The 20,236-nt window shown below is 43.2% G+C and overlaps 2 protein-coding genes across 2 annotated transcripts in view; both read left to right on the top strand.

The window, feature by feature from the left end:
* Window positions 1-18,773, top strand: part of MRPS9 (mitochondrial ribosomal protein S9) — a 46,723-nt gene extending 27,950 nt beyond the window's left edge. Inside the window, exons 6-11 of the mRNA XM_029231798.1 lie at window positions 5,056-5,141; window positions 6,012-6,087; window positions 8,421-8,589; window positions 9,536-9,644; window positions 13,569-13,738; window positions 15,478-18,773. Coding sequence (XP_029087631.1) covers window positions 5,056-5,141; window positions 6,012-6,087; window positions 8,421-8,589; window positions 9,536-9,644; window positions 13,569-13,738; window positions 15,478-15,569 — 702 coding nt within the window. The 3' untranslated portion in view covers window positions 15,570-18,773. The remainder of the gene's footprint in view (window positions 1-5,055; window positions 5,142-6,011; window positions 6,088-8,420; window positions 8,590-9,535; window positions 9,645-13,568; window positions 13,739-15,477) is intronic.
* GPR45 (G protein-coupled receptor 45) overlaps window positions 9,540-20,236 on the top strand; it is a 67,455-nt gene continuing 56,758 nt past the window's right edge. Inside the window, exon 1 of the mRNA XM_029231797.1 lies at window positions 9,540-9,644. The gene's annotated coding sequence lies outside the window, so the exon portion shown is untranslated. The remainder of the gene's footprint in view (window positions 9,645-20,236) is intronic.

Raw genomic sequence — 20,236 nt, 5'->3', positions numbered from 1 at the left:
CAAGAAAGGGTCTCTGAAATTAAGCTCGTTTGGGAATGCTGCATATTGTATACAGCACTAGGAAACTAATAAGGAGACACTTAGCGTGATAAAAATTCCCTGACGCCCTTCAGTAGAGAAACACTGCTGCTCAAATATGTTGTATTACGGAACTGTTTCTACCCAAAACATCTTTTAACATCCCGTGAAACCAGAGCTTGGGAAAAGCTGTATAAAACATTGGAAACACGGTGAGTTGTCAGAAACACTAAGCATCTATTGACATCTTACGTCAGCTCACCTACCCCAACGTTTAAGATAAGGTTCTGCATGTCTAAAAACTATACTGGGAATTTAGCATCTTACAGAAACCTCATTTATATTTTAGGACTAGTTTTACAGTAAACATTGGAGTATTTTCAGAGTGTTTCTATAAATTGAAGGAATTATATGGCCTTGGATGAAAGTTTTACCCTAAAAAGTATAAAATTAAGGAATAAGTAGATCATTATGCACTTAAACTATTCTGCTGAATTGGGGGAAAAAGTTTAAAATATTAAAAAGTACGAAGTAATTCTAATCCTAATAATGTGTGTATAAACAGGATTCATTTGCCTGGCTTATTTAGAAATTCTCCAGTTTATTTTAAGGGACTTAAACCTTCTGTGTTCACACAGTAGCCCAGGGAGGGGTCTGAGGCCTCAGTATATGGAGGTTCCAGAGTCAACAAGCAGAAGTTCCGGAGGCTTAGTATCACAATTCTGTGCATCCTCCTTGTCACTGGGTGGTGAATATTGAAAACTTTCGAAGCGGTGCTCTTGAAAAATGGAATTAAAGTAGTGACCCTTCTCCCAGTGAGGTATTACCAAATGACTACTTTATGACTATGTGAAGTGCTTCTTTCTGGAAAGCTGCAGACCAGTGCTGCCATGTGTCTGTGTGCTGTTTTAAGTTCTTTCTTGACAGCAGGAGTTAATTCAGTAACTAATTCAGCAACAAACTGCTGTTCTAGAAGTATCTTTAATATACATTTTCTCATATTGATATATGAATAATTATCATTGTGTATCTTGTATGTTCCAAGTGTAACAATTGGGAAAATTAATTTTTAAAAACTGATTCAACTTACTGCCTCTGTTGATTTTAATCAGATTACTTCTTTTATAATGGTAAAATTGTTTTTATAATATATGGTGGAGCTTTCAGTAGTAAAAATATATGGTATCTGAGTCACAAGCACTTCTATGTAATTACTCCCAGGTGCGTACTTTCCCAGAGTACTTGTCTAACATGACCTATCTGTGAGATTATTTCCTTTTTTTATGTCGGGTAGCATTACACGAAGTATACGCTGTATAGCATAATGTATTTACAAAGTGATAGCTAGGATCTACCATAGAGGTATGTCACTTGGAGCTTCAGATAAATTGCATGATAAAAACCATGATAAATGAATTATATGTATATTTACTCCAGTTGGTTTTGTGTATGCCAGTAGCCAAAAAATTGAGAAGATTGTTATTTAGGAAATTTATTTTCTGTGATTTTTTTTTTTCCAACAAACACATACTTTAAGTCGCTTACTTTTCTGTATTGAACTAGTATCTAAGATGATAATTACTGTTAGTTATTATATATTTTGTATATCAAAATACAGTTGACTTTTTCTATACCACCCTCCTAAGAAATGTTGTTCGTTTACCCTTCCTAAAATTGGAATTTCAACATGGTTAATACAACCAAAACAGAATTTGGTAGACTAAAAATGACATTGCTCATGCTCTTGGAAGAGTTTAGTTAAAGCATTTCTTTTCTGTACCCTGAGCATCTGGTATTTCCAAATTAGGCACCTTCCAAATTCGATTCATACATTATGGAAATATGATGACATGAGGGGTGGATAGGCTTGCTTTGATTTTATGAAATATTAATCATAGCTGTGATTAATGATTCAGCATTTCACATCTGGGTTATTCCTGTCATATTTGAAAATTATACTGTTAAATACAGTATATAAACTTAGTGTAGGTGGGGTCATGCCAGTTCTCTAGGGTCCCTTAAAAATTAAGTGGAAATTTAACAATGTACCAGAAGCTAGCACTGATATTCTGTGATGTTGACAGTTCCTGGCATATTTTGTACCCTCAAGGATTTTTTGATGTAAATTAGTGCACCTCTCTTCAGGGAGTTGAAGCTATAGAATGTACTTTCCGGAGGACTGTTGTCTCTGACTAACCAAGATAGAACCTTTAGAATCTCAGGAGTGGTTTTATTATCTAGAAAAGAAAGAAAAATAGAAATGATGCACCGGTAAAACTTTTTCGACTGTTTGACTCCTGAATGCCATACCTCACCGCTGTATCATTTCTTGACCACTACTGTAGGCCAGGCAGTATGCTAAGTACTTTACATATATTTTCCTATTTAAAGAAGTGTATGAGGGGGCTTAAAGAGCATGATATAACTTGATGAATTACAACCATCAAAGCATGTGCCATAAATGAATAGAACTTACCATGTTCTAAATTTGACGTGTACTCTTCATGGGTGGTTTTCTCATATTCCACATTTTTTCTGGTGATTTTACTTACACTATTTATACATTATTATGGAGCTAAATATAACACTGGAAGGTAGTGGCAGAGTGCAAGAAAGTTTTAAGAAAAATATGGACTTAAAAATTGCTCAGAATCACTGGAAAATGATGACACATTTAGCACCCCAAATTTTGACTTGAAACTTGACCTGTGAAGCAGATCGGTTATTTTTGTTTTAGTTGCCTTGGTTATTCCAGAAAATTAAATAGACCCTTATAACCAGATAGTGCCTTACTACCGTTGTTGGTATTCTCTTGAATTCATATTTTTAAGGTAGATTTGAAAGATACATCTCTGACTCAGGACTCTCAGAATCTCAGGGCTCTGGAGCAGCCCAGCGTGGAGACGTGGAGACTGATGCCATCCTGCTCCCACAGACCCCGAGCTGGAGCAGGCTTCCGGGGGCGGGGGCAGGGCGCACGGTGCAGGTGCACAGCGAGATGCTGCTTGCACACGTCTGTCCCCTTCGTACAAGGCGGGGAGGATTCATTTTGTGGGGTTTTTTATTTTCCCTATATTTTACCTGTTCAGAGCACTTCAGAATTGCTTTCTAGAAATAGGTACATAGAAATTTTTCTGATACACTATTCAGTTGGGCTTACAACTCACTATCTTAGCCTTTAAATATGAATTTCAGGTACCCGAACTACAGTCAAATGCGGCTTACCAATTCTCGGGAGACAAATTGTATGGTTTTAAGCTGCATAGCAGGGACATGCTCTGTATGTGGATGGCTTCTAGTCTTGCTTTCTTTAGAGTGGACAGTTTGTTTTGAATTGTCAGGTACATTTTTCTGCTGCTACAGGTGATGGATTTATACTTTGAGTATAGTTGTAGAGATAGTTAATCTGTACCCTAAAATTGAATTAACCTCATTTGTCCCCAGAGTTCCAGTGTTTAGATCCAAACTTCAGGGTGCGTTACTTGGGGGCATCATTCAAACAGATCACTGGGCCCCCCTCCCAAGAGGTTCCTCTTGCGAAAGTCTGGGTTGGGGCCTGAGAATTTACATTTCTAACCTAGTGCTTGGCCTAGTTGCTGCTGCTGTCTGCTTCTGCTTAGCTTTAGAATCGCTCAGCTATTGATAGTGATAGTTTCACTCTGTCAGAGCTGCTCGGCCCAGTGTTACTGTTTCTAAGTGCTGCTGCTTTTCTTATTCTTTTCTAAGGTATCAATCCTACTACCCTTACTGAAAACAAACAAAACAAAACAAAACACACTCTTACAAGTCTCCCTACTACAGGAAATGAACTTACCCTTTTCTCACCAAGAAGTCCTGGCCCATGGAGCATAATCTCGGCTTTTCTCATCTATGTTTATGAAACTCAGAGGCTTGGTCTTTACATCCTTTTTCCTCCCTCCCTCCCTCCCTCCCTTCCTTCCTACATTCTTTTTCCCCTTGAGAGAAATGGATTCCTGAAAAGAGGTTGCAGAATGAAGATAATAAAATGCAAGCATTGGTAAATACTAAGGGAGTAACAGAGGGGCACGTGTATTCTTAGAGCAGACTCTGTCAGCAACATTTTGATATAATATGACGCTCTAATCAGCACCCACAAGAGGTTGTCCCCAAAACTGGAAATTACGAAGACTGTTTTAAATATGGATAGACATCTCTATGAGCAGCAAGTTGTGTCTTCTGAGATTAGCTGATGGTATTGGACGGTGTCATGATTAAGCAAGAAAAAATGTTTATATCATCTCTAGCTCATCCTTTGAAAACATCTGTTCCTTAGGTATTAGTATGGTAGGTTATGTGTACATTATAAATGAATACACATAGATTGGATTTGAGTCCTCAGGTTTGGGAGAGAGTTGCATTATTCTGCTTATTGTAAACTCATTTCCTGGAGATCGTATTTCATTGATAACCTTTATTGCCAGATTAGTGCTTACAAAATGGTAAATTTTCTCCTACTTGCATTATGATTTAACAGGTGACTTACATTCACAGACTTTGTTAGAAAGTAAACTAATAGAAATCAAATAATGAAAAATAAATATTAATAGAAAACTTTTTAAGATACAAACTACATGGTAAAGAGAAATCTTATATAAATTTTAAAATTTTTTACTGGTAACTCTCTAAGTTTAAATGCATATTGCTGTATAAATTATGATTTTTTTTAAGGAAAAGTTTTGGTTCTCTGTGGAACTCTTAAGGAAAATAAATAGCTTGTATCTTTATTTCGTTTTTACGAACCTCACTGAGTTGTAAACCTTCTATAGAGTTTTTTAAAAATCATTTGAAGTTAAGTGTGTTACTATGTATGATACTAAATTCTCATTGAAATTACTCCACCATTCTTTAGTTTGAATGAGAAATAGCATTGTTAAAGAACATTTTCAGTAATCCTTGCTGTGCAGCTGTGACTTGAGGAGGGCGCTTCTGAGATGAGGTGCTCATGGGAGACATAAAGGGAGGTAAATGGTTTGCCGTCTCTCTTGGTTTAGTGTATGTGTGTGTTATTTGCCACAGGAAGCATATGGAAAGCTACTAGATGTAGAAAACCGTCAAGACCAGCTGCGAGCCAAAGGTCTGTTTTCAGAAAAAACTAAAGCCAGGTAAGTTCTTTTTTGCGTTAAAATATATGAGAAAATTAACTAAAAACATACCACTTATCATTGGTGTATTTTAGGCATACCTAAAGCCTAAAAATTTGTTCATCATTTCAGCATTAATCATTAAAATTCCAAATAATAGGTGATTTTTTTTTGTTTGGGAGGATGTAAGTATTAAGGTTATTATTTTTATATTACTTCATTCTAGATTTGTATGTTAAGTGGCACTTACTGTACCTCAATATTATTTCTTTAGAATTTTTGTGTATGTAACTGTGCATTTATATGCCCGTAGATATACATATATGTGTGTGTGTGTGTGTTTTGTATTTGAAGGTTTGTGCTTCCATTTAGCAAACAGTGATAGATTAGATCCATCGACCTGACCAACCAGTTTTAAATTTGGGGCTGGTTATTCACATATTTCTTCCTATGCAAAAGACACAAGTTTTTGAATATACCTAGTTTTAGTTGTAAATACTACCCGTAACCTTTTATTTGGATTTCATTACTACTTTAGTCCATTGACAGATTAACTCTGTGTCTGTAACATACCCTTTAAAGTAAATTATGAAAAGCAAGCACAGTTTTAATTTTTGAGAAATCTAGTGACTTGAATATCATCACATGGGTTCCCCAATGCCATGTCTAACTCTGCGAACGGAACATTTGCTAGACTGGGTATCTTTTCTAAAGTAGATTGAGGAAATGAAATAATGTGTCTCAAAAATCATTTACTTGGATGAAATTTTACAGCTATATAATACAAAAATGTGTTTCGCAATCAAGAATCGCTACTACTTCTGGGATCTTTTGTGATATAACTCATTGTATGGTTAATTTAAAAGAGAATATAATGTGATATTTTAACAGAGACCCGATTGGCAGCAGATGGCTGATTAAGGAGGAACTGGAAGAAATGCTAGTGGAAAAACTGTCAGATCAAGATGTGAGTAATTAATCTTTTTAATTTAAGGGGACCTGTGCCGTAAGATTGTAGACATTTGCTGTATTTAGGATCCTAATAGTAATGTTCCTCAGAGGCAGGTGTTCATAAGACGGTTTTCCTTTTAAAACATGTGGAGCTGATTTCTGCCCTGGGAGGGTCAGGAAGGTGCCTGGTCCCCAGACCCTCCTCCACAAGTGGGCTTGCATCCTCTGCCCCTTGTTCAGGGGCGCATGGCAGGTGTCATTTTTCACCCCCTTCAGTAAAGTGGGTGCTAATTTTACAGGCTAATGATAAGTGTAAGGGGCTGTTACAGGTTAAGTAGGAGAGAAATGAAGCGCATGGTTACCTTCCTGACTTACCAAATGCAGTATCCACACGGCCAGTATGTTTCATCGTGGAATCGGCAAAACTGCCTGTATCAGAATCACCTGGAATGCTGGTTACAAAATGCAGTTCCCAAGGTTCAGACCTCACGCAGAATTTCCATGGGTGTCACCCAGGAATCCACAGTTTCAGCAGGCTCCCCCAGTGAACGTTAAAGCCTAGGAATGTGGTGACCCCTGCTTTAGGTCTTAGTCTGATTCTTTTTTTGCTCAATGTTCTACTATATGCCAGTATTATCACAGGAAATTTGATGTTTTAAATGTGTTGATGTTCTAAATTTAGATTATTTCTGGAAGATTGGAGTATAGAAAAATTTCACAAATTGTTACAAGAAAGGTTTTTTCCTTCCGTGGCAGTGGGTAACATTGTTAGTACCTTGCTGCCGTGTAGATTTCAAGTCATATGCTTAAATAGCTCTTTTCTTCATTTAACATATTGAAGAAATTCATGTTTTGGAAAAGTTGCAATTTGCTTAACTAAGGTGTCGGGCATTTGGTGAGTTAAAGATCTGAAATTAATTTCTCATATCCTAACTGCCAAGTCAGTATCACTGCACGTGGATCCAACTGAAAAACCTCTCTTTGCTCCTTCATTGAATGAACCATTTCAGTGTTCCCTGTTTTCTGGCTGCTTTTATTTTTATAATACAGGTTGGTTTGTTTTCATTTTGAAAACATCCCAAGGACTTTGTTATAGGTGTGCAGCTATGAACACAAAACAACCAAATATATAGGTATCTTTGTACCTTGGGCAGCTGGCTGTTGGAAGAAATCCTGAAGCTGATGGCTGGTGTCAAGATGAGGAAGGCAGGGGTAGTCAGTGATGTCTTGAGCCATGATCCCAGTTCACAGGCAAGGCTGGGTCATACCTGTAGTTGCCTCCTTGTGTGTTCAAGGGTATTACAGCCGGTGCAGAGGAACTGAGAACAGCTGAGGAAGGACAGGCCTGTGAATGAAGGTGATGGAGCTTTACCAGGCTGGGTACCACAGGTGGCTAGCAGTTCACTCTTCCTCAGACAGTTGCCTTCTCCAGTATTGTAACATCACAGGAAGCAATAATTGAAGCGGCCCTTTTAATCTTACTTGTGAGATTTTTATACATTTCAAATTATTAATGGCAGATTTTCACTGTAAAGGCAGTGGTAACAAAGATGAGTATGATTTTTAGGGTTGGCAAAACATAAATAAGGTTATCAAAAACTGGGTTTCACACTCCATGCGAAGGATCTCAAGTATCAGTTGTTTCCTTCTGCATAAACACTTTAGAGTGATTACTCTGGCTTCTAATTTTAAGGGGTTAATACCAAGTTGTTTACTTTCTAATCACATGTTCAAGAACTATTAAAAAAAATGCACTGAGTAGCAAGGGTAATTTATTTCAAGAGGTTGCCCTTTAAGTCAAGTATCTCTTGAATTTTTAAATAGCTTGATTGTTCGGTTTTAAAGGAAATCATAAACATTAAAGTAACACAGCTTGAACAGCTACAGATACATTTGCCAAATGTATTATGAAATGTAGTTTAAGAGGTACGTTTTCTCAAAATCAGACTCTTCCCATTTTACTGTACGAAACTTGCTAGAAATTATTTATGAAGCGCCTCTTGATACAGTTCTAATAAAAGAGTAGAAATTATACTTAAAGATCATCTAAGTATTTTTTTGAAAGTGAATTTAAATTTCACCTTCATGTAATCCTGATACAGAGAAATGGATTTTTCTTTGAATGATAAATCTCTTTGTTTCTCGAAAGAAAAGATTGAGCACTAAAGGTACACAGGGGAAGTGCTGCATCTGCACGCTGTTTTAAAAGCAGCATGAAGTTGCGGAAGTGTCATTCTGTCAAAATTCATCAGGAAAAGCAACATTGGAAAGATCAAGTATATAAAAATAGAAAAAATTTAGCAAATGCAATTACACTTGCATCTCCTAATGAATTTTTATTGTCTGCAGTATGCACAGTTCATTCGGCTGCTGGAAAGGTTATCGGCGTTGCCGTGTGACGCGGCTGAAGAAGAATTTGTGGGCAGGTTCCGCAGGAGTGTAACCATTCAATCGAAAAAACAGCTGATTGAGCCTTTGCAGTATGATGAGAAGGGTATGGCCTTCAGCACAGGCCAAGGTAACGCACCCGTGGAAAGAGAACACCGCCGCCGCCGCCCCCCCCCCCGCCGAGGATTGGGAAATAGCCGGATGTTTAGTTTATTTGTTCTTGCCCTTTGGTGTTCATTTTGTTTGTTTATTTTTGCTGCTGCTATGCTGGATTTCCGAATATTAAGGTTCTGTTGACGTTTTTAAAAACTGAACTTTATAATGTTGCAAGAAAAAAATGTGGGCACATACCTACACAGTCATATTAACACTTTGTATTTTCATATTTTCGACTGGTAGAAACAACAAAATATAGGTTTCTTATAAAGGTTTAGGTTTCTAAATAAAGGTTTCTTATATTAAATGAAAATTTTCGGTGAATTTGCACGTCAGATGCTAAAACTACAGAACATTAAAACTTTAGGTCCTCGACTCACATCTTCCTTGTAGGTGTACAGAGACATTTGACATGATGTAACTTTAAAGAATTGAGTTATTAAATGATATATCTGCAACTTTAAAAAATATTACATCATTTCATTTTCAGTTAATATTTTCAAAGAAGTGTGGCCTTTCCTAAGGATTCCTTTTATTTCTACCAATTATACTTTATTATACTGTTCATATATTTTAAAAATTATACGATTAAGATATACTCTTATTAATTTAAAAAGAACACTATGTAAATTGATTTTTTAAATAATATAAATAAATATGAATTACTTTGTTGAAACTAAAATCATTGTAGTGTTTCTAAAATGGGATTAAGGAACAAAATCACCCCATAGTAAGCTTTATTACGTCAATTATGGTGTAGTTTGCCTGTTCTATTTTTGTTTGACTTGTAATAATTATAGAACTTTCCTATATAGAGTGTTACATATTGTTATTCTGGGGGAAAAATTTAATGTAGTTTTGCCTCTGTCAAAGCATTGGGCCTCAAGATGTTCACTAATAGATGTCTCATATTTTTAAAGGTAACAGAAAGACTGCAAAGGCAAAAGTGGCTGTTTATGACCATGGAAGTGGGAGGATAGAAGTAAATGGGGTCGACTACCTGCTCTACTTTCCGGTGACTCAGGACAGGTGAGGTCTTTGTTTTGGTTTTGTTTTTAAAGAAAATGTACTTTATAGTATGTCACGATCAACCAAGGCTTATGATTTTCTGATTATATTTGTCTGCATGATGATTTCTTTTAACTAGTAGAATATATCAAACTAGCTAGAGGGATGCTGTCACTATGTTTTATGTTGTTTTCAAGATCTTTAAAAAGCATCTCTAGAATTCCTCATTAATTGAGTCTTCCTCCCCTTTTCATCAGATCATACCGGAAGTTGAGTGTCTCGGGGTCTTGTGTTCTGAAATGCAGACTATGCCACCTCTGCTTCCTGGGTTTGGGGATGGGCAGCCGCAAAACAACGAAGACCAACCTTGTTTGGCACTTACCGTCGTAAATATTAGAAAAAGTTCGCTTTATCACTTTGGATTTTTTTCTATTCACAGAAAGTTTTATATATATATATTTTGAGCAAGCAAAGAAACCTGACATTTATATATTAAAATAAGAGCTCATCAGGCTTTGCTTAGTTCCCATGGCTACATATGGCAATTTTATTCTTTGAAATATGTATCCCATGGAGAAACAGACATTAATTATAAATAGGTGTTACAACCCAACTCCACTAAATATGCCCATCTGAGATATGTTCCTTAGTCACTGTATAAGGCCTCTTCTTGAGATGGTTATGATTTTCCCAGTCGTTACTGTCATTATCCACAAGTCACAGCAGTTCTGCATGGTTAGTTCCTCTCTTCCTAATCTCCTGGTTCCTGTAGTGGTGTTTAGGGTCAGAAGAGTTATGGCTCTTATGATCCCAATGCTTATGTCAGGAAAGAGGACCATGCCATTATAGTGTAAGCTTCTGGACGGAATAATTACTTCAGGAAATGTATGTTTATTTTATTTGTGTGTGTGTGTCAAGAAGTAGCCCACTCTAACTCTGTTTAGTAGGAATTAAACTAATTCTGCCATCACCCTCTCAGGGAAGGTGATGGAGGAAGCTATTATTTGTCGTACCAAAAGCCAGAGAGACCCGTAACTTCAGCATTACGACTGCTGTAAGGAATGGCATTTGATCAATAACTGTCTGTTAATTTGTTTTCAGATATAACTCCTGATGATTTAATAGCAAGTCTCGATTTTGACTTTATCTCACAATTAAGTTGCCCCCTTAGAACTTACTCTTCAGTCTGATTCAGCAGGCATTTGCTAAGGGTTGTCTGTGTGCCCAGTCTTGTTCTTGGCATTGCGAAGATACAAGAGCTATGTGAGATACGGTTTCTGTTGTCAAGAAACTCCCTATCTGATTGGGAAGCCTGAGGCTAGTCTTGGTGGGATAGGCACCCAAACCGCCTCACTGTCTTTCAGTAGTTGTCGGGATTTACGGCAGCCGTGCTACTCGGGGACTGGCCTTTCCTCCTGCACGAGTGGCTCACGAGCTTACAGATGAGCAGGGAGGTGACCACTGACCAGTAGTAGGGAGACGGCCGAGCCAGGAATGGGTGATCTTGATTCTAGGTCTGTTTTCCAGCTGTGTGAACTCAGCCAAGATGTTTAAAGGTCACCTCCCTAAATGGTAGGAGGGAGTTGGACTTGATGATCTCTGAGGTGCTTGCCTGAAGGTCAGTTTGAACTGCTTGCTTTTCTTTCCAGGGTCCTTTCTTTAGGCTGTTTTTACACAGACATAGCAAACAGGTCATTGGGAGTGTCAACTGTGTTCCTTCCCCGAGCTGTCAGAAATTTTGTGTTTATTCATTCACTTAGCAGACATTTACCACGCTGCGCCTGGTGCTGTGTGGGGTACACAGAGCAGTGCTTTTTGATTTGGAAAGGCCTTTGCTCTGTCACTCAGCCAGGGAAGCAACTCTTAATTGATCACCTGTGCAAAGGGAGTACATTCCTCACATGGCACTAACCGTGCAGTAGAGGAGACAAGCTAGCATCTTAAGCAGTCACAGAGAGATAAGAGCACATGACTCTATACATGTACCAGGCTAGGGGCTGCGCAGCTGGTGCTGTCGGAGTGGCATTCAGAGAAGATTGAAAGGAGGAAATGTTTTTTTTCAAAATAACTTTGATTATATAACAAAGAGCAAAATAAAATTGATTATTTTAGCTCAGGATTTCATCTGAGATCACTGAGAGGAGAGATTTGTGAAGTATTTTCATGCCGTGTAACTGTTTTTGCATGTACTAGTGTGAGTCCAGATTAATTAAAACCAATAGGTGTGTGATGGTTTTCAACTGTACCCTTTGGGTGTTGCTGTCTCTCTTTATGGACCTAGTGTCGTGCTCAGTGTGCACCAGCTTCCTGACTGTGCAGACTTCTTCCTCAGGTCCTTTCTCGCCTTGACCACCCTGACTCAAGTGCTCTCATAGAGCCTGAATTTTTTCCCCAAATTTTAGTCTCAGTTTTTTAATCTATATAAGCATTTGTTAGGGAATCTTAAAGTTTTAGGAATTGAAACAGATAAATGTTTAAGCTCCCAAACGAGTAGGTGAGCAGGGCTTCTCTTAGTAACATCATCACTCACGTCACTCACCTGCACAGTCGTGTCCGGCAGCGCGGGCCTGTGATGTGCCAAAGCCAGTTCCTTAGGTTCCATACTGACCTCGGTGTCCTTGCTGGAAATGGCGGGGTTAGATTATCAGCCTCTAAATTTTCTTTAGCTCTTATAACATAGCTATTATTTATAATATCGTTGACTCTTGAACAATGTGGAGGTTGGGATTTTCCCAGCACAGTGGAAAATCTGAGTACAACCTTACCGATGGCTCTTTGTATCGAGTTTCCTCATCGAGGGATCCGACCACTGTGGATGGTGTAGGTCTGTAGTATTTACTGTTGAAAAAAATCCACGTGTCAGCAGGCCTGCACAGTTCAAACCCATGTTGTTCAAAGGTCAACTGTAGTACTACTTTTGTAGCATCCCTGTTTTTTATTTGGTTACTTTGGAACATTTGTTCAAAGAAAACAATATTAGATTTAGGTCGTTTCATACCTGTTTTCTATTGTAGGACTTGTTTCATTCCTGTTGGAACAGCATCCCTGTTGAAGCAGTATTGTTACAAATTCCAGTTAACTCTGCCCTTCTGAGCTCTTGTTGTGTCCATCCACACCAGCCTGGGCTTGCTCCGCTAGTGTGCAGTCCAAGGGGTGGCATCCAGCTCTCAGCCTCACTGTGTGACGCTAACCTTTACTTGGGGGGTCCAGAAAGCTGCAGTGTCAGACCAAACAAGCAAACGCGATATTCAATATTCATCAGCGTCTCTAAGTAAAATTCATAAGCGCTATCAAGGCAGAAGCGACCCCTTGTTTGTGAGTGAGAAGAAGGCCCAGGGCAGTCTGCCTGCTCCAGCCTCTGGCTCTGGCCCTGCCTGGACCGCATGGGTGCTCACTGGCTGTGGAGGGAAGCGGGCCTGACTGGTCTGTGGGGTGTCACCTGGCAGGACCCTGCAGCCGAGGGAACTGCAGGCAGAGTGCGTGTCTCAGTGGGAAAATGTCGGGTGTGGTTTCAGTGACTTTAAAACTCACGGCGTCAGGACGAGCACAAGCCTCCTACAGATGCAGCATCGTTCACTTTGCTTCGTGACCCCAACGGCACTTGATAGCTGCTTGGGAAGACCTGTTAATACTGCATCTGAGCACTGAATCCAGAGAGGTGGATTCAGTGGATTAAAGGAGCTCTCCCAGCTTTGACTTCGTTACGAGGTTATGTTCAAGCCTCACAAAATTCTCGGGAGACAAGCAGGGTCAGCGAACAGCCGGGGTGTGCCATTGTGCCCGAGCAGAAGAGGCCTGACCCTGCTCTCACAGAGCATCTGAGTGGCGGAGACGCTAGCGTTTCTGCGTCTGGTGTGGGTCTCACACACGCCCAGAATGTGAGCAGCCTGTAACGTTGTGTATCTTCGCAGTGAACTTAACTCCACCTCTCGTGCTGTGCCTTAGAGAACAGCTGATGTTCCCTTTCCACTTCCTCGACCGGCTTGGAGAACACGACGTGACCTGCACGGTGTCGGGGGGCGGGCGGGCGGCGCAGGCGGGGGCCATCCGCTTGGCGACGGCGAGAGCCTTGTGCAGCTTTGTCACCGAGGACGAGGTCGAGTGGATGCGCCAAGGTGCGAGTTCAGGTCGGGGGGCGGGGGGACGGGGGACCCTCGAGTCTGCATCCGACTCCGTTTTGTGTCGGGCACGTGAGCGGTGGCTTTTGTTTTATTACAGAAATTTGTAATCGTTATTCGATTTAATGATGGAACCCCTAAGGTGTTTCTCTCCAAAGTTATTGGAGATTCCTTTTCCACTGTGATATTAGTTCGAATTTTATTTCCCTTACTCACTCTGTGTGACCCTGTCACCTAGCCGTGAATTCCGGAGTCTCTGCACAGGGGGAGAAGGGTTCTACGATCAATATGTTCGTTAGGGCCCTGCGTCCGCATTTCACAGTCAGTCGGGGCAGCTCTAGCTGAGGAGTGTCTTCCCACCATTTGTGAAGGAGGAAAGCACTGCGGGCACTGCCGACCGGCTGTGTGGCCTCAGCAAGGCCCCCGGCGCCTCTGGGTCCAGGAGCCCCTCTGGGCAAGTGACGTGGGCCCTGCCCCTGCCCTCCCACTGCGCTGCTGGGGTTCTGATCCCACGCTGCAGATAGGGCCACGCATAGCTTAAGCAAGTTAATTTTTTTAAACCTCTAAAAATCCATTTGCTTATAAACAGTTCACCATTTTGTAGGACTCATATCTAGTCATTAAAATCATTTGATAGGACCTCACTTAACAATTCTGCTAGTTTTGAGTTTCTGTGCATATTGAAAAGTAATAAAGCATCATTACTTATCATTTAAACTAGAAATTAGACAGGTCTTGTTTGCATTCCGCACAAAACGTTGTGTTATTCCACACCCCCTAAGTACAAGTAAATGCAAGAGCTATGGGTATATGACAAGTGTAAAATGTGAATTTTGCCTTTGCTGTGTGGCCATTGAAAGTACCTTAATAAAACACAGAAACCTCACATACAGTGAAGAGAAGTGCTAGTGCTGGAAAGGTGAAAAAGTGAGAAACTCCGGTCTGTTTACATGTTTATAAACACAGTTAAAGAGTTTTCTCGTCGCTGGTGTTCTTGTGGTAGTTACCAACATCCCGCGTCTGGGCCGCCACTGGGCACACCCATCGGGGCCGTACACTGAGAGTGACTCGCTTATTGCTCAGAAGTTGTAATTACTCCTGACGGTGCGAGACCGGGAGCTTCCAGTCTAAACTGACTTCACTCTTCTGGAACCAATGCCTTGTGCTGAGGACACAACTCTAAAACCTTTTTTAGATTCTGAAACAAAGTACCAAGAAATATTATTATCACACAAATTAGAAAAATAAGTTTCTTTTCTCAGATATGTTTGATAAGTCATATATTATGTGTCGGTATATTCACGGGCACTGTTACTGTATGGTGTCTGTATGCTTCCACACACTTCGCCACCCAGGAAGTTTTTCTTTTCTCCCTCTTAAAACTTGCACATCTGTAATAGTAGGTGTGCCGGGCAAGTTCCCTGGCAGTGAGTAGCGACTGGCACAGCAGAGCAGCTTTGTCTTAAGTTGAACAAGTTTAAAAACCAAAAGGGAGTCATATCTCTCATAGGGGAAGGAAAGCAGACTCAAGTAATGTGCCTGGTGTTTGCCTCAGAAGCTGGGGAGATAGCTTAGGAGCGTGAACGCAGACTGCTGTCCTGAGTTGTACATGAGGCTGGGAACTGCTTGTGGGCCTGGGTGCTCTTCCTCTGACGGCAGGAGCTGCCGGTCCAGGTGCTTCTCCTGCCTTCCTGCGCTTTCCTTGGTTCATAAAGGCGTCTCTTTTTATGCTGCAGCGGGACTGCTTACTGCCGATCCCCGTGTCAGAGAGCGGAAGAAGCCGGGCCAGGAGGGAGCCCGCAGGAAGTTCACCTGGAAGAAGCGCTGAGTGTCTGGGCGGGAAAGGAGGGGGCGCTGTGCGCCTGGCACGCGGCGGACGCGCAGGAGGCAGGCGCTGGCAGGGTGAAGCAGCACCGTCACACCTTGGAGTTGGGAGCTGATTTGTGCTAAATGCAATGTCGTAAAGGTTACCTTCTCAAAATCATTATTTAAAACTGTTTAGCTTTGTTCTGCTGCTTTACTTTTAAAACTTTTTCAGAAGAGAGCTTTAGAAGCATAACTCAGAATCTTGGCACATTCGACATGAAAGGAGCATTCAGCAAAATCCAATCAAGAGACTGCCTTTTGCGGACGGAAAGGCCCAGCCCCACACATCTGACCCAGCAGAGCCGCACTGCTAACTTAATGACAGGACGGACTTGGACTCACTCGTTTTCCCAGAGAGCAGTTGTTACAGCATATTTTTCAAAACTGAGGGATGAGAGTCCTTGTTGAGAAGAGTGAAGCCCGTGGAGCGTCTTTGTCAGGAGCCCAGCTGAGTCTCTGCGGAGGACAACAGGCCAGTCCCCCCCTCCAAGCCCCCGGCAACCACCATTCCACTCTCTGTTTCTGAGTGTGACTTTTTTTTTTTTTTTTTTTAAAGATTCTACGTATAAGTGATACCACGCCTGAGTTTGCCTTTCTCTTTCTGGCTTATTTCACTTAGCATAGTACCTTCCAAGCTGGGTACAGACTTGTGGTCACAGTATGAATTAGTTCTGAGGATCTGGCTTTAGCGTGTCTGTGAAACCTTGAAGTAGTTCCAGGGTTCTATACATGCGTCACTTTTTCTGGGCTACGTAGTTCCATTGCTCTCACAAGATGCCCAGAGCGGTCCCTCCCTATGATACTGAGAACCACGGGCATGAGGAGGGTTTGGGGGGGGGTTTAAGGACAATAAGTCCGCCCTTTGTGTGCAGCCCTAGATCCAGCAGGTGAAGCAGACACCATGGTGAGATCTTGGGCCTGACCTGGTGGGAGCAGGGGTCAAGGGTATTGGTCATAATCTTTGTCTGGCTAGGAGGAGGGTTACATGAGTGTCCACTTTACTGTACCTTTCAAATGTGATATGTGTGATTTTTATTATGAACCATTTTATGATAAAAGTGAATGAAAGACTACCGTGAGTTGGGATGTAGGAGCTCGAGAACAGTCTCCGGGGGCAGCTGACCTCCTCACAGCTGGGTGGTCGCTTGTGAGGAGGGGAGCACAGCAGCCCCTGTCCCAGGGTTAGAGGGTTCAGTAAAATCCACAGGAGCCGCGGAGCCCAGAGCAGGTCCCCTATCAGTGTGGGTTGTGATTTTCCTCAAGAAACCCCTCCTTAACCGCTGTCGTTTGCTTAAACCCAGGCGCACAGGATCTCAGTTGGACGAGGGAAGGAGTGGGGTCATGGTGTACGCAGGCAGTTTCCTGGAAAAAGAATGACACTTCACTGCCTTGACTCCTCACGAGAAACAGAAACACGGTGCTGTACGCGGGGTAGCTGAGTGCTGGAGACCGAGTGTCTCCATGTATCTGTTAAGACGTCCAGGCTACACTCATTGAGCAGCCCCACTGACACAGGTGCTCAGCCCTCACCATGGGAGGTGGCAGCCGCGAGGAGCTCTCATTGTTTATAAGGGAGGGCCAGCACCTTGTGTTTGCACGAGTGTTGATGTCAAGCAGGCGCCTCTACCAGGAAGCCTGTGACCCATTCCTCCAAATTAACAGTCAAGGGGCCATAAAAATCACCATCTCCTCACAGAAATACTGCCGCCTTCTCTGGTGACCAACTTTGTGGGCTACAGAAGATTTTCTTCTTATTGTAAGCCTTTGGTTAGGGCACCGTGAACTCATTACTGAAAATTGAAAGTAATCTTTGAGCACTAAGCTATAAAAACTACTGAGCTTCAACACTGAGCAAAATATTGTCAGAATTTTTTTGTCATTTCTCGGAAAATATAAATTACTATAGAGGTGCAAAATGTGGGGAAAAAAACAATTCAAGTCATATCAGTGTATTCCTTCCTTCAGCACAGGCCATTAGCTTTTTAAACTAAATAATAACATGTATAATATATATTTCAAAAAAGGAACCATAAGGTAGAATTCGGTATTTCATTAGAATCAGAAGGTATTTAAAGGCCATGATTTTTGGAGTGAAGGCCTGCTTTAACCATGTGTTTCCAGACGTCTTGGGGCCTTGCTGCCTGGAGGGAGGGCCCCTCCCAGGGTTAGCGGGTCCCTGGCCACAGTAAACCACATGCCTGCCGCGTGCCTTTCAGGCAGTCACTTGCTGGCTTGTTGGCCTCCTCATACCTGATCCTGATAAAACCTGGGTTTTACACAGGGCCTCAGCCTTTCAGGCACTGTTCCTGCAGTAGCAGAATACCGGGTCCTAGTCTTGCTGTGTTAGTGCTTTTTCTTACTCAATTTTTATTCATCAGACATTTATTTATTTAACAAGTTATAAATACAAACCAGACAGGTTCCTTCTAGGAAATTTTCTTTAACGGATGGGAGGAGACCCCTTTAATAAAGTGGTAAATTCCTGTTACTTTTCATGAAATCACTGCTACTTTAGCTTTAACAAAAGTTAGGACCACTTTTGGATCGTCTATGAAAACTGTTCACGGGAACTCCAAATTTATTCCTTTTTCATTTTCCCAAGACTTGATTGTACTTCTCTTAAAAACGATTGAAACCTCCGCGGGGGAGCCAGCCTCACAGTGTGAGGTCCTTCTCTCCAAGTCGAGAATGCAAGATTCACACAAACTCTCCTGATGGCGTTTCGAACCCTGTAGACTTCTCCGCCGAGGACACTGTCGTCACTGTTCCCGCTCGGGGTCCCCCATATTACACTGAATTTTGTATTGCCTTGAAGTGAGGGGAGGGTGGTAGAGGAGAGGCGTGTTTCACGGCGATTCACAGATAAAGGAAAGGGAGCTGGACACTGCACATCGGTAGGTGGTTGTGTTCGGCTATATGAGGACCTGTCGGTGGCAGGTGGCAAGAACCCCAGACTTGGGCTGTCTTTACACTGAAAAGGGAGACTTATTGGGAGGCTCTCAGGGTTTCTGGGCCCGGCGGACATCCTGCAGGATGGGGGCCGTGTCCCAGGTCTCCTGGGCGCTCGGCTCCCAACCTGGCCTCTCACTTCTCGGGGTTCTTCCGACAGACTAGGGAGCTGGGGCCACTTCGGACCAAGGGCAGCTCCCACGGCAGCAGTGGTGGAGCGGGCGCAGGGGCAGTCCTAGCAGACAGCAGGTCTCGTCCCTGAAGGTGGGACTTGTGCCCCAGGGTCAGGCCTGGGTCGCTGCAGAGCTGTGCAGAGTGGTCGCCACCGCAGCTGTCGGGGCCCCTCACCGCTAAGGAACGCTGGCCTCCACCCGCCTCCCCAGGCTCAGCCCTGCCTGCAGAGCCCCCCCAGCCGCGCCGCCCCTCCGCTGCCTGGTGCCCGTGAGCGGCCCGGCCGCTGTCCCCAGCACCCTTTCCTCCCCTGCCGTCTGTTCCTCCCCAGCCCGAGCTCGCGGGCGGTGCGGGTCTGTGCGTGTTTCTCCCTGCAACAGAGGCAGCGGGAGGATTCTGCTGTCTGTGCCCAGCGCCCCCTCACGCCAGGCTCGGGAGTCAACATTCCCCCTGGGGGAAGGACGCCACTACCGACCCCTCGCTCAAACGTTCCGATAGCTCGGGAGGTGGGGTCTGCCTGCTCATCTGCCTTGCACGTCTGGATTCTTCCATCAGTGCCTGGCGTCTTTACTGGTGGCTCCTCTGGATCCCCCAGGAAGGAGGTTACAAAAAGTAGTCAACAGAGGTTTTGTCCTCAAAGCTTAGAATTTGCGTCTCTAATTAGAAAAACAACAAACACAGAGAAAACAATTAGAAGGCAATTAGGTCCTGCTGAGAAGTGTTGACTGAGCAGTAATGACACGGAGCTGAGGACGGGACCTCACCTGGCAGGTCGGCTGGGAGCTTCTGCGAGGCCTGGGGTGACACGTGCTCCGGAGACCACCGCCCTCCACCCACACCGAGCCTCAGCCCTCTGGTCTGAAAGATGCGGGCAGGATCCCTGCTTTCCAGGGCTCCGCGGACCACTCAGACCTGGGGTGAGACACCTGGCGGTTTCCGAGACAGCAGGTCCTGGTGACTCTCCGTTGCCAGCGTCGACCAAAAACGTCAAAACTGCCTCGAGGAGGACGTGGGCCCTGCCTGGCGGGCAGCATTCAGAGATTGCGCCCCAGTTACTCTTGGTAGCCGCCCCCCTGCACATCCCCCGGGGCCTTGTCTTCCTGAGGGAAGAAGTGACAGGGAGGCAGTGCCAGCTGCGTTTCGGTCTGAGCTGCGCCGTGGGCATCCCTGCATCCCGAAGACGGGCTGGCCTCAGCCGGCCTGGCTGGAATGCCTGTGGACGTTCCCTCTTCCAAGGGCCCTCCTGGACCTGGCTTCTCTTCTCCCCAACCGGCTGCCCACGGGTGCTGACAGGAGCGTCAGCCGGCTGCAGCCTGGCACCCGGGTGCTGGAGGCTTTCTGTAGACACCCCTCTGCACACGAATACCGTTCAAGCCGGAGGGCCTCCCCCACATCATCAGTACTGGTCCTCTTTGAGGACGATGCGGATGTAAACTATGTAAAGATCCTCATCCATGTTGGGGCAATGGGATTAGCTGAAAACAGAGGCTCCTCGCCCTGGCACGGCAG

Source organism: Monodon monoceros, unplaced genomic scaffold (assembly GCF_005190385.1).
Source record: "Monodon monoceros isolate NGI ecotype Baffin Bay Population unplaced genomic scaffold, NGI_Narwhal_1 Super_Scaffold_19, whole genome shotgun sequence".
NCBI classification, from domain to species: Eukaryota; Metazoa; Chordata; class Mammalia; order Artiodactyla; family Monodontidae; genus Monodon; species Monodon monoceros.
The sequence above is the reverse complement of the archived record's forward strand: the minus strand, read 5'-3'. Positions and strand labels throughout refer to the sequence as shown.